Source organism: Globicephala melas, chromosome 18, assembly GCF_963455315.2.
Source record: "Globicephala melas chromosome 18, mGloMel1.2, whole genome shotgun sequence".
Lineage (NCBI taxonomy): Eukaryota > Metazoa > Chordata > Mammalia > Artiodactyla > Delphinidae > Globicephala > Globicephala melas.
This window is the reverse complement of record NC_083331.1, coordinates 1,403,274-1,418,243: the sequence shown is the minus strand read 5'-3', so window position 1 is coordinate 1,418,243 and position 14,970 is coordinate 1,403,274. Positions and strand designations below refer to the sequence as shown.

The following is a 14,970-nucleotide window of genomic DNA, read 5'->3' as shown; positions in this document are numbered from 1 at the left end:
AACTCGGGAAACCAAGACAGAGAGAGAAGCTTCTGGAGGGACCTGAGATTCTGCCGTCAGATGACCGTCCTGCACCCTGACGGCCTCCACTGGACAAGTCACCTTAGGCCACATGGTCACATAGCGTGGTAGCCTGAAGACAGAAAAAGAACAGATCTACCCTTGGGGGAAGGGAAAGCATAATGAAATTGAAATTTTTTTATTGTGAAACAATGAAAGTAGCAAAGCTTTTGCACTAACTTAACGCCTTAGTTTTTTACACAGTTGAAGACATCTACGGTATTCTGGGTGTCTTGATCACATAAACACATATCATGGACTTGGAAATTTCTGCTGAAATCTTGCGATCAAAGAACATCTCATTAGGTTTTTCATTCCTGTCCCCGTCTTCCCTTGCTCATCTGGACAGACGCGCCACCTTCCTTAACTCTTCTTCAGTCACCGTCTTTGATTTGCTTGAGATGTATGGTTTACAGTTGAAAAAGGGCAGAGGAAAAAAAAAGTGTTGATTTTCTTTCTTGGTGGAATATACATAACTTTGGAGACATTATAAGTGATTTGAAAACAATCAAATATCCCGGACATGCACAGTCTGTTTCATAAATGTGCTCTCTGGAGAAAATCCTGCTTGCAACTTCAAACGTTGTGCTATCACGCTTTCGTTAGTGCACTTCATCACACACAGACAGCTCTCCCAGGGATGTGGAAGTGTGACACATGCTTGTACAACAAGACTTTTCACTCACTCTTCTTCTCTCCACTCCTTGGTGTCCCCTAACTTCCCAGCATTTTTTTCTCGGTGAAGTTTTGTGTGTTCATTGGATTACAAACATTATTAAGAAATACAAAACAGGGACTTCCCTGGTGGCGCAGTGGTTAAGAATCCACCTGCCAGTGCAGGGGACACAAGTTTGAGCCCTGGTCCGGGAAGATCCCACATGCCGCAGAGTAGCTAAGCCTGTGCACCACGACTACTGAGCCTGCGCTCTAGAGCCCACGAGCCACAACTACTGAGCCCGCGTGCCACAACTCCTGAAGCCTGCGTGCCTAGAGCCCGTGCTCCGCAACGAGAGAAGCCACCGCAATGAGAAGCCTGCGCACCGCAACGAAGAGTCGTCCCCACTCGCTGTAACTAGAGAAAGCCTGCGCGCAGCAACAAAGACCCAAAGCAGCCAAAAATAAATAAACAAAATAAATTTTTTTCAAAAGTATTTTAGAAAACGATTTTCTAAGTTAATGAAGCCAATGTAATCACACCGATCTCACTAAAATAATATTAACAGTTTTGGAGCAAAACATTAATTGCACCTTAAATAATAAAATTTAAATTTTATAAATACTGTTTCATCTTTTATCTCACCATTTAAGTTTTTATTATGTGATTTTTAACATTTAGCTGTAAATGTGTAGATTTGGGAAAAAACATACACAAATGGGGGTCACACACGTCCACAAGTTCCAAGCCTAGGGGCCAATCCAGTGTGAGGAGACCCCTGCCCATAACAGGGCACTGTGGCCGCGGGCTGTGTCTGCATCTCTAAGGGGTGGCACTCCGCTTGGCATGGATTCCACACTCAGTATTATTTGCCAAACGAAAAAAAAAAGCCACTCTGGAGTGGCACAGAGTGAGAATTTTAGAACTGGAAAAATAAACTGAAAGCAATCTCCGCATTTTCCAACCAGGAGACGGAGGTTTAGGAAGGTTAAATCGCACAGCTAATGGAAGTATGGTGAAAGAAATGTTTTAGGAAGATTGATCTGACATAGATCTATGGGCTGCTTCAGAGGAGAAAAAGAGTAGAAGCAACAGTCCGTGGTAAGAGACGACGGCGATCATCAAAGCCTGCAGTGACGAGACTGTGAGCTGGGTGATGGGGAGGGAATGAGAAGCAGAGGAGGATCTGAAAGACGTTGAAAATGCAACTCTTGGCACTGCTTTTTCACTGTCAGGAAGATTTCATCTTGACCTATTTCTACACATGCTGGTATCAATCACGATACCCAGATATTTTTACCCGTGGCCCCAAGCTGCACAAAAAAGACATAATTAGCAATTCTTTTGACTCATCTAGGGCCTCTGAGGATGATTCATACCCTCTGCTACACAATTATCCACCATAAATATAGATTAACCTCTGTCTATTCCAAGCAATAGTTCTTTATAATGTCCATTCAAATACTGTTTATTACTACAGGGCTGAGTCCAACATCTTTAATTTATCTTTTGAGACCCTCCATATTTTTTTCTCCTCCACCTAAGATAATCAATCTTAACACTCATTATTCTGTAATATAACAGCAAACAATCTTTCAGAATCAGGATAGCAATTTTTTTTATCTTCCCCACACATGCTAGGATTAAAGATGCATTTGAGTTGATAACTTCATCTTTTTAAATGGAGATACGATAGAATAAATGCCTTCAATAAGAAAAGCTAGGTGGGGCTTCCCTGGTGGCGCAGTGGTTGAGAGTCCGCCTGCCGATGCAGGGGACACGGGTTCGTGCCCTGGTCCGGGAAGATCCCACATGCCGCGGAGCGGCTGGGCCCGTGAGCCACGGCCACTGAGCCTGCACGTCCGGAGCCTGTGCTCCGGCAACGGGAGAGGCCACAACAGTGAGAGGCCCACGTACTGCAAAAAAAAAAAAAAGAAAAAGAAAAGCTAGGTGATCTCTTTTGTTCAAGACCAGCAACCCAGAGAAAATCAAAGTCAGGTTGTCAGCAGGAAGGAAGATGATTTAGAGAAGCCCATGGGACAGTGGGCGAGAAAGGTAGAAGACAAGGGCAGAGAGGGTCTGAGCTAGAGGAGACCAGGCACGAGGTGGGTGGGGATGCCAGAAAGGAGGCATGAATACCCCAAAGACAAACATGTAGAGGGGTCAAGAGAGATGACAACCGGTCCATACATTGGTGGAGATTATTGCATGACACCGCCCTCAAGCTACTCCAGGGCAGCCCTGAACCAGCCCTTCTGCTCCAAGCCATGGAAACACCCACCATATCTAACTCGTGCCCAGGCTGTCAACCCTAGTGTTCCTCCAGTCTTGGAGGATTCTACCTGTAGAAACCCTTCTGGCTTCCCAAGTTCTAGATCAAGTCTCCCCGCTTCCCTAGATGCCTTCCTCTCTATTCAAGCTCACCACACTCTTCCTCCTCTGTTCAGTACAATAGTTCAACGCCATCCTGCATTGTTTTGAAATTCAGGCTTGGTCTCTCCAGTGAAAGTAACGCCCCTTGAGCACAGTTTTTCTTCCATATAAATTTTGTCCCTCCTACAGAAAAGGAGCACAGAGTAAGTGAATTAAGAATGATACTTTGAAACGATCGGTGTTTATATTCTGTCTTTCTCCAATCACCATTTAAAACAGCATAAATCTGATAGCTTTAGAAGCCATTCCTCATTCGGGGATTGGTTTATAAACTACGTGGTTGAAAATACATCCCAGCCAGGGACTTTCTCTACAGCTGGTGAGGAAGAACTGAACAAAGCCAGAGCCTAAAAAGACCAATACATTCAATGTGTTCAGACAAATGTCAGCAGCTGCCAGGGAAGATTTCATACTTAGAATGGTTAGTCGGCTAGAGATTGGCTCTATTATAAGAATGTGTTTCCTCTGCAAAAGAAAAGTTGGAATGCATTAAGTCTTAATGAGAGTTCTAGAGGCCTGGGCACATAACACACACAAAAATAATAATAATAATTACAAAGCACAGTTTTTCAAGTAGGTTCAAAGATTTTCAGCAAAAGAAAATAATTTAAAATGAGGCTTTTGTCTTGGAAAATAAATTACACGATAGTAATATTTCTGTATGTTTGATGCCCGAAGAATGGAAATCGCCACAGCAGTGCTTCACTTGTGCCGTCCTCGCTTGGTGACACATTCACTCCTTCACTGAATGTCTAATATGTGTGGGGCATTGTGCTCAGAAAAATAAGATATCCTTGCCCACGAGGATGTCAAACTGTGGGAGAAATACAATGTTTTTAAAGACACCAAATGCTCTAATAGGAATATACCCCTATTTGGGGCTTGGAATCATGACTACGTGATAGATGCCAGCTTTCATTAAATGTGTAGAGGAACTGTGAATTAGGTGGCATGTATACACACAACCACACAACTACATGTTGTAACTGTGGTTCCTGGAAATCAACAATAAGCTTTGGGATTTCCAGGTGGTCCAGTGGCTAAGACTCTGTGCTCCTAATGGAGGGAGCATGGGTTCGATCCCTGGTCAGGGAACCAAGATCCCGCATGCCAAAAAAAAAAAAGAATAAGCTTTAAGGTAAGACATCCAGGATGTACAAACATGTCCTAGAAACCCTATAATCCCCAGGGACAGAAACGAGCTAGATGTCAATAACCCAGAAAAGCAGGACATATGCCGAGAGCTACCAGAGTCAGCAGAGGTGGAAAACGGACCAGAGGTCTACGGGGTCAAGTCAGGTAGGAAAGAGCGGGAAGGTCTCGGGTTAGACAGGCCAGCCCTCTGGACTCATTGGCATTTGGCCAAGCTCATTTGTGATCAGAAGGCAGCAGTGAACCAAATCTTGAAGAGGGTAAGCTGACATCTGCGGTGAGTCTACAGGGCACTTGACTAGTCGCTTCCTGTGGGACATCTCATGTAATCCCCCAACCCCAAACCCTGAGACAGTGTTTATAGTTGAGAAAATTCAGACTCAGAGAGTTTAAGTAATTTGCCCCAATCACAGTGATCATGCCGGTAGAGGCAGGATGCAAACCCTGTGGTCTGGATCAGACAGCTGTGCACTGAGTCCCTCTACTTCCTGCCTGGGAAGGACACCAAAAGTGGTTCCAGCAGCTGGGTAAAATGAGGAAGCTCCAACTGCAGAGCAGTTTAGACAAGCTGGCTAAGGAAAGGGAGCAAGAAGGAAGGGCGGATCGTGACAAGAGGACCCAAGGCATCAAGTGGTCAAAGTAGATTTAGTGTGGTACTTGTTCTTTGTTTTTGGGTTTTAGTTTGTTTTGCATAACTTCAAGATGGCAGTGATTATGTGATGAGGACTCTTGGCACCTTTGACATGGGCTGTAAGTTACTGCATGCCCCAGTAAAGCTTCTGATGGCTTAGGGACATTTCAGAGGCTGAACCAAGTTTATTAAGTAAATTTACTCTGAAAAGTAAAGAGCAGTGAATCTGAGGATCAGAGACCACAAAACAAAGCCAAGCCATCTGCCTCAGCTAAATCATTTCTTATAATCAGTGGAACGGCCAGGACTGAGGGTTGCCCAAGCCTGTGCTGGGGAAAACACCTGGGTCCCTGATGCTAGAGACATGGGGAAGGTGTGCTGCTGCATCTGACTCGGGGCCAGGTGGGATAATAGACACCATCAAACACTTTATTAGAAGGGTTTAAAGCCAACACTGCAAATAGTGATTGCCTGGTCCTGGAAGATCCCACATGCCACACAGCAACTAAGCCCATGCACCAAAACTACTGAGCCTACGCCCTAGACCCAGCGAGCCACAACTACTGAGCCCACGTGCCACAACTACTGAAGCCCGCACGCCTAGAGCCCATGCTCCGCAACAACAGAAGTCACCGCAGTGAGAAGCCCACGCACTGCAACGAAGAGTAGCCCCCGCTCGCTGCAACTAGAGAAAGCCCGTGTACAGCAACGAGGACCCAATGCAGCCAAAAATTTTTAAAAAATAAAAAATAAATAGAATACATTTTTTAAAAACAGAAAATTTTATTAAAAAAAAAAAACAACAGGGCTTCCCTCGTGGCGCAGTGGTTGAGAGTCCGCCTGCCGATGCAGGGGACGCGGGTTCGTGCCCCGGTCCGGGAAGATCCCACATGCCGCGGAGCGGCTGGGCCCGTGAGCCACGGCCGCTGAGCCTGCGTGTCCGGAGCCTGTGCTCCGCAACGCGAGAGGCCACAACAGTGAGAGGCCCGCGTACCGCAAAAGAAAAAAAAACAAACTACTTCGTCAAAGTTAGACGGCTGGGAAAGAAGATGATTTAGCAAAAACCAAAGAGCAGATGAGAATGTAAGGACTGGAAGGATTTAAAAGACAGGGAAGACGCTTTTTTTTTTTAAGTTCGCCAGTTTTGCAAGACAAAAAACGTCCTGGAGATGATGGTGGTGATAGTTGCACAACAACGTGAATGTACTTGATACCACCGAACTGTGAGCTAAAAGATGGTTAAGATGATAGTGTTATGTATATTTCACTAACTGAAAAATACATTTTTTAAAAAGTTTGCTTAGCTGCCACAGTGAGACAATAGAATACAATATTTTTAAACCAGGTTGTGTCCTCGAGGCCTGTGCGGAAACATGTAGAGCTTGAGCAGCTTTCTGACTCAGGTAAGTGATTCGGAACGCAGCCCGTTGTTTGCCGAGCCGACCCGGTTCCCAGGACCCGCAGGGCGTGTCCGTCAGCGCCCAACACCAGGGACCCTGTCGCACCGCCTTGATCACGCCCCCCGAGAAAGCGGCTCCCGGCTCACCGCGACCGCCGCCCGGTGCCAGCCAGCCAGCCGCCTCGCGCGACCCCGGCCCCAGGCCCTTGACCCCCGCCCGGCCCTGGCCCCACAGGACACGCCCCCCCTTACACGGCAAGGCGATCCTGGTGCCACACCCGGCGGCGTGCCCACTCCCTCCCGGCCACTGCGCCCCGCCCCTACCATGCCCCGCCCCTCGCCGAGGCCCCGCCCCGTCCCCGCCCCCAGCACAGCGCGTGGGCTCGGGGGCGGGACGGAGACTGCCTGGGTCTCGCGACACCGCGGCCGCGGGCGAGTTTTCGGGCCGCTGTGGGAAGCGACGCGAACGCAGCTACTGGGCGCTTCCGCAAAAATGGCGGTGGCGGTGGGCGGCGCGCGGCTGGCGGCCTGGGGCGGAAGGCTGTGGCGCGGGCTGGCTGCCGGCCGGTGGGCTTGGCCAAACTCCGGGCCCGTGGCGGCGGCAGTGGTCGGCGTGGCCCTGGCGGGAGCAGGAGCAACATGGTACCACGGCCGCGTGAACATGGCGGCGTCCCAGGGCGGCCTCACCGTGGTAGCCCAGGTACGGGACGGGCCCCGTGCGGCAGCCCCGCCGCGCCCCTCAGTCCTCGGACGCCCGGCGGGTGGAGGGTGCGGGTGAAGAGTGGGGGGCTGGGGCGGACCCCGGCAGCCTGCGCCAGGGACCCGCGGGGACGGTGGGGGCGTGTCCCGTGCGCCCGGGCCCGCAGCTGCGCCCCGTGGTCCAGCTGTCCTAACAGGTGACCTTTTTAATAATAAAAGAGGCAATCGGCTGGTCGATGCTTGCCAGGTTTGATGGTCAACTGTCAGGAACAGTATCACATGTCGTAAACCTTCATGCTTCCGCGGACTCTGAGTACCACACAAAAGACGTTTCTTTTAAAACTACCATGTTTGAAAGTAAAGGTCATGTTCCCTGGTTCAATATCAAATTGTCACGCAAAACATTTGAAAAAGAGTACTACTTTTTAAATATTTAAAGGACATTTTAATTCTTTTAAGTTTGTGTGAATATTTTTGAAAATTAAAAGCAGTATTCTTTTTCTGTTGGTTAGATTTACATTATGCCTTTCTAAGTGCCTTGAGTTCTGAAAAACTCAACGGTCATATACAACCGAAGAGAGGAAGGCAGGCCTTGTGAATTAAAGTTAGGTATTGACATACAGTATGTTTACTTGTATTCAATTAAGAGGCCACAATGTTAAAACGGGCAATAACTCTCCCCCCATTCTCACACCAGTTCTGATTACAGGTGGAAGGATCTGTCTAACGGTGTTTTATAGTATTTTTGTTCATTTTGTGTCAAGCAATTAAGTTTATTATCCATCTTGGGTTTCTCTGCCTCTGTTCTCAACCGCTTAACTCATCCTGTTTAATCTTCCCAAGAGTATCACTTTAACTACATGACATACGCTTCTTCAGAAACCATTAGTGCCTCGTGCTCCTAGGACGAAATCCACATTTTTAAATTTTGTCGCGCAGAGCCATCTGTCGTCACGCTCTGACCTAGCGCTCCTCAGACACACTGTCTATCAAAGGGGTTCACTCCGTGTGCCCAGAAATGGCTTCGGTTTTACCCCCTCAGCAATTTGTGGATTCCGGGTTCAGTCCATCCTTGTCACTGTTTTTGTGGCCCACTGCTAGCCTGTTTGTGTTTTCAATTCCTGACAGGACGCTAAAACTTTACACCAGTGTGGTGTTTTGAATTCTCCCCAGCTCCCTTCCCTCCCTGCAACCTTTGGTACTTGCAGCCCAGCTAAAGTAATACAGAAACCATTGTATGATCAGTGGGTTTACAAGGTCTGTTGACACAGCATTTGCTTGATCTGCTGTTGGACGACTTTGATTCAAACAGTGATTTTCGTCCTTTTGCCACCCCAGTGGACTTGAAGACGACCTCACCTTCCTCTCAGCAGCAGTGGCTGAATACAGCAGGAATTGAGGGGCCTGTAGTTTGAAAACTCCCTCCACCTCACTGGCTGGGGTAACATTTCCCTAAGAGAGGGCCTGTCAGTCCCGCCGCCGCCCCGGCCGTCAGCACCACCGCCGCTTTGGAGTCATGTGTGCATGGTCGAAAGCTGCTGAGATAGATGTGCTCTTGATACACTTTTATGTATTACATAGTTATTTTGCTTAGCATTGCAAGGTGGTACAGTCTTCCTGACATGGACTTAGTAATAGTGATAATGTCCTTCATTTTCAGTCATCACAGTAAGTGATTTTTCCAATAAAAATAGTGAATTTATACTCACTGACTCATACGCTTCAGATTTCCATTGTGACCAGCGCTTGCATTTGTGAGGGTCAGTCAGGAATTAAGGGTAGAATTCAAGCTCATGAAACAGCAGATATTTTGGCATTTCCCTTCTTTCTTTCTTCTTTCCACAATTATTGAAGTGCTACCTGTGTGCCAGGCAGTATGCAAGGAGTGGGGAATTCAAGACACGGTTCAAGTGCTTACAGTTTAGTGCGGGGGCAATTTTAATACAGGGCGATAGTGGTGGTAAGTGCTGGGTGCTCTGGGGGCACCTGGAAGAGCCCCTCCCACAAGCTTGTGTTCCTGAGCAGTGACCTGTAAACTGATGCCTGTGGGATGAATGGAGTTTGCTGGGCAAAGAGAAGGGGAGGAATACTGCATGCAAGGGAACAGTGTTGCAAAGGTCTGGTGGGAGGAGTTGGACTCAGTAGGATGAGAGCTGTACACGATGAGGTTCAGAACAGGTAGAGGTGGCAGGGAATCAGGTCATGAAGAAATTTTTATCCTGAGGACAGCAGGGAGCCATCATAGGGCTTCTTAACCTTCATGGTCCCCCAAGAATACAGGCATAGAATTCAGGGAGTCTTTGAATTTAAATAGAAAAAGATTACATTTTTGTTTTCTTTGACCTATAACTTAACATTTTCTTCAATTGTGAATGTAGGCAACTAGCTACAGAAGTATTAACAGTAACTGACAGTGTAACAACCTCAACCTCAGATCTTTTCCTATTCTGATACAGTTGTTACAGATATCTCAAAGTATCACTTCTTTGAAATTACAGTGCTTATTAAACATGCCACCATATCATGTTATTTAACGCATAAATCAAGAATTACACATATTACTATATTGCAGATTTGACTTGGACCTTTGGAAAGAGTATATGGAGACTTTAGTGAAGGGAATGGATTGAAAGTGAGGTCAGGAGCTGTTGAAATAATTCAGGAGAGAGTTGGTGATGGCTAAATTAGTGGATGAATTTGAAAGAAGTTTAGAAGATAAATTTGCAGAGTCTAAGTTGCAGGAGTCTTGTGTAAAATGTAATTGTATTGTTTCAGAACATATGCAGGTTCTCCCCCACTATCCAAAAGTAGAGCATTCCTGTGAAACCTTTTGTAAGCCGAAATGGCATAAAGTGAAGGAGCCGTTAGGACACGTCTTGCTAACGGATGCAGAAAATAAATGGAGATGAAGCACAGAAGCTCACAGACACAGTTCAGAGCTCTGGCATCTGATGCTGAGATGCTGAGTGTAGTCCCCAGGGCCGCTCTTGCTGCCTGGGCTGTGCGCTGCCCCTTTAATGGGTCGCTGAAAAACAAAGGCTGAGCAATTTTTTCGATTTTTGCCTTTTTTCGTAAAAGCGAAAATCTCCAGGTTTCTTTGGGTTAGCGGGAGCGAGTACTGTGTAGGTCTTTGGTGAATTTGGTGAAAGCGAAGTGGCCTGAAGCGGGGGATCCCTACAGGAGTCCTGAACAAGCGATTACATCTGGACAACAACATATTGCTCCTACAGATATCCTTTAGGGCATGACTTGCTTTAGAGCATGTCAGCCTGTCAGTTACTTGTATGTAAGCTGCTTCCTCTGAAACACTTAAGTATATTTGAAAACTGTTCTAGATTTTAGTATTACTCTCTTTAAGTATTATTATATTTGATTCTGGCATAGTAAAATCAGATAAATGATAGAAGAGAGAAGACAAAATTATTCTATTATTCCAGTCCATTCTGCCTTAAAAGGATAGCTGCATTCTTAATAAACCTTGGTATATTAAAAAATATAGAAAGTTATTTCATGGAGAAACAGAGCTCTAGAGTTTTCAAGTTGCAATGGCAAAATAATCTTCCTGCAGGAATTTCAATACTATGTAAAAGTTTTTTGCTATTACTGTATTTTGCTATTGCAAGCTAGAAATAATATATTGGTAAACCAAAAACTGATGAAAACAAACATTTCCATATTACTAAGTAAATCCTCAATGGCATGTAAGATCAGAGTTAAAAGTAAAGCTTTTCTGAATCATTTTGATATTATAAATCCTTGTAAATAAGGCCTAAAACTGAGGGGGGAGAAAAAGTAAAGAGAAAACCATAAAGCCAAAGTTAAATGCATTACAGTTTGCAGGTGACAGCAGTGATAATATTTTATTTGTTCTTATTGATTTGTTGAATGAGTATTTCATTTATTCTCTAAATTTTTATAATTTTTGGCCTTATATTAATTTTCAAATTATATGTGATATTGAATATATGTTTCTCTGACTTCATAATAGGATTTTTTTGGTTTGCTTTTTAATGAAAAATTTTTCCACCATGTTTAAGGTAGAATTGTTTTATATAACCTAGTCTATAATACTGTATAAATGCTTTTTATTCTAAATAAATCCAAATTTTTTATTCTGTAGATTCATAAGTATCAGATTCCCTTTGATATGTTTATTTAAATTTGTATTTATAAATCCTTGGAAGCTTTTCTTAACATTTAATTCATTTTTCTTTTCTTTTGTAGAACTTACCACTCCCTGAAATTATTTTATCTACTTGTTTATTTTGTCTCCCCCAGAAGAATGGCCTCTTATCTTTTTCATCTCTATATTCTTGGTGCCTGAAACATTCACAGTCACACAATGGCACATAATAAATGTTTATCCAAAGAGTAAATAAATGAACTGCACTATGTAATGAAGTGACCTTGTCTAACTTTGGTTTGATTAGTCTTCGTAGAAATAATAGGCAGGCAGTTTCTAGAAATGTTCAGAATCAGCTCAGTTACTAAATGTCCTGTGCATTCAATTACACACTTAGAGTCATAGAGACATATGCCATTTTCCCAGTAGGAAACCTTGTAAAGAAACCTTCTAAGTAAATAAGAAACCTTGCTCTTTTCTGCTATATCCCAAGAGCCTAGAAAAGAGTCTTGTGCATAGTAGGTGTGCTAAGTATTTATTGAATGGGTAAATAAATTGATGAAATCTATAATGAAACAATAATTGGTATACCTTTGTCTCAAAAGTTTAAAGGTGGGTCCATTTCACCTATTACTGTGTATGATATTTAATTTTAATTCATATTGTTAATGTTTATATCTGTCTTTATACAGCAAGCTTTTGTCCGGAGCTATCACATTAAAAATCAGAATAAATTTTAGAATAAAATTAATTGCATTTTCATTCGAATTATTGAGATGCTTCAACTTTTAAACCTCAAGCCAATTAAATTATTTTTAAATTTGGAAAATAATCCTGACATATGCCTAAAACCAACTGTATTAATAGACACTATATTTTGATATTGTAGTTAAATGCATGACACACACTTTGTGTAGTATTGATTACACTGACTAAAGATTTAAATACAACAAGGTCTGTCTGTTAACAACTGGCTGAATTCCTCTTGGGGGAGAATGGTTTGGGTTTGCATGGCCAGTGTTTCCCGTGAAGAGTCAGCCCCCTAAGGACGTGAGTGTGGCTCAGGCTCCACTGGTGAGGGCGGGCTGCTTGCCTGAGGGCAGGAGAATTTAGAGCACGCAGGCAAGTCTGGGTGCGGGACTGGAAAGGGTGTGTTCTCTTACAACCTGTTGATCTCCCCACCTCCCACCCAGTCTAAAGTCTGGTATATTCTCAGGGCTTGGGCAGAGTTGCACACGGCTCCTGTGGTTTAAGCAGAGGCGGCATCGGATGGAGCGATGCCCAAGAGAGGCGGCTGGAGAAGGCAGTCCCTCCCATTCCCAGGTTTTTAAAAGCATTCCTGGAAGGGGTTTTTGTTTTGTTTATCCTTCAGTTTTATTGAGGTGTACTGTATATATTCAAGGTGTACAACTTGATGTTTTCTTTGTGTAACAGAGATCATCAACACAGTCAAGCTAATTAGCATCCATCACCTCATGAAGTTACCATTGGGGGGGTGGGGGGGTTGGTGAGAACACTTAAGATCTACCCTCTTGAGGTCTAAGATCTAGACCTCAAGCATATGATATAGTATTGTATGTATGGTGTATATGTCATCATGCTGTCTTCTAGATCTCCAGGACTTATTCATCCTGCATAACTGACACTTCTACCCTTTGATCAGCATCTCCCCATGCCCCAGCCTCTGGCAACCACCATTCTACTTCGTTCTTCTGTGAGCTTGACTCTTCACATTTCACAGATGAGTGAGCCATGTAGTATCTGTCTGTCTGTATCTGGCTGAGCATATTTCACTGAGCATAATGTCCTCCAGGTTCATCCATGTTGTTACAAATGGCAGGATTTCCTTTTTCAAGGCTGAATAGTGTTCCATCTTGTGGGTAAGTGTGTGTATCGATATTGTCTTTATCCATTATCTGCTGATGCAAACGGGTTCTTTCCATAGCTTGGCTCTTGTGAATAAAGCTGCAGTGGCCCTGGGAGTGCAGATGTCTCTTAGAGATAGCGATTTCACTTCCTTTAGATACATACCCAGAAGCAGGACTGCTGGATCATACGGTAGTTGTAGTGTTCATTTTTTGAGGGATTTTCCACAGTGGCTTCACCAATTTCCACTCCCACCAGCAGTGCCTGAGGGTTGCCTTTTCTCCAATCCTCACCAGCACTTATGTCTTGTCTCTTTGATAATAGCCATTCTGACAGGTGGGAGGTGATACCTCACTGTGGTTCTGATTTGCATTTCCCTGATGATTCGTGATCGTCAGCACTGTTTCATTTATCTGTTGGTCTTTTGTATGTCTTCTTTTTAAAAATGCTGATCAGATCCTTTGCCCATTTTCTAATCAAGGTTTTTTTGTTTTGTTTTTTTGCCATTGACTTGAGTTCCCTCAATATTTTGGATATTAACCTCTTATCAGATGTATGGTTTATAAGTATTTTCTCCCATTCCATAGGTTGTCTTTGACTCTGTTGATTGTTTCCTTTGCTGTGCAGAAGCTTTTTAGTTTGATGTAGCCTTGAGAATTTTTGCTTTTGTTCCCTGTGTTTTTGGTGTCATATCCAAAAAAAAAGATCATTGCCCAGACCAATGTCAAGAAGTTTTCCCTATATTTTCATCTCATAGTTTTACTGTTTTGGTTCTTACATTTAAGTCTTTAACCCATTTTGAGTTAATTTTTGTATAAGGTGTGAGATGAGGGTCCAGTTCATTCTTCTGCATGTGGCTGTCCAGTTTTCCCAACACCATTATTTGAAGAGACTATCCTTTACCCATTGCGTGTTCTAGGCACCCTTACTGAAGATCAGTTGACTGTAAATGCATGAATTTACTTCTGGTCTCTTTTTCTGTTCCATTGGTCCGTATTATCTGTTTTTATGCCAGTACCATACTTTTCAGCACCTGCTACTTCTGGTTTTATTACTGTAGGTTTGGAATAGATTTTGAAATCAGGAAGTGTGACGCGTCCAGATTTGTTCTTCTCACTCAAGATTGCTTTGACTCTTCAGTGTCTTTTGTGGTTCTAGATGAATTTTAGAATCTTTTTTCTATTTCCATAAAAAATGTCATTGAGATTTTGATAGGGATTGCTTCGAATCTGTAACTCACTTAAGTCTGTTGCTACTGAGAGGGTGAGGACAGACAGTTGAGCTTCGGGTGTGGCAGTAGGGGAGTTGTTGGTAACCTTGACAAAAGGCATTTCAGTGAAATACTGGGGGCAAATTTAATTGGAATGTGTTGAGAGACTGAAGTGAGGAAGCAAAGAAAGTGAATAGAGATGCTTCTTTCTAGAAGTGTTGCTGTAAAGGGTATCAAAAGAGACGCTGGCTGGGAGAATGATATAATAAGGAGGCAAAAATTGGTCCAGCTCTGTGGGGGTGATTATAGGTGGAGGTCTTTGAGGAAGGAGGTTACCTGGAGTCAGACCCCAGGTAGAAGGCTGGGCTTTGAGACTAACAAGTTTTCCTCCTTCAACCTGACAGGAGTGAAAGCAGAGGGCATGGTTAACCCTACCAGCTGGCTGTAGACAGGAGACCCTGATGGTGAGCTGCTCCAGAAAACTAGGAGGTAGAATCAGGGAAACGTGGGCGGGTCAGAAGGGTCATAGCAGTAATGACTGCTGCCCGAGAGAAAACCCAGAGAGGAAGGGAGCGACGGGTTTAACACCGTTCATGAAGAACGAGAGCTTCGAAACAGTAGTTAGGATGAATATAGGACCACTGGCCACAAACTTCTGATGGCTTGCTTTTGGTGAGTTTTTCTAATGTAGCTAAAAAATATTACCTAACGAACTATTTTTAAGAAACCTTGGGCTTCCCTG

At 44.1% G+C, this 14,970-nt stretch overlaps 1 protein-coding gene across 2 annotated transcripts in view; it reads left to right on the top strand.

Moving 5' to 3' along the window:
* Positions 1 to 6,787: 6,787 nt before the first annotated feature.
* The window catches only part of MICU2 (mitochondrial calcium uptake 2), an 84,716-nt gene continuing 76,533 nt past the window's right edge, over positions 6,788 to 14,970 (top strand). For both annotated transcript variants that reach the window (XM_060287820.1, XM_030882700.2), the window contains exon 1: positions 6,788 to 7,030. In XM_060287820.1, coding sequence (XP_060143803.1) covers positions 6,824 to 7,030 — 207 coding nt within the window. In that variant the 5' untranslated portion in view covers positions 6,788 to 6,823. The remainder of the gene's footprint in view (positions 7,031 to 14,970) is intronic.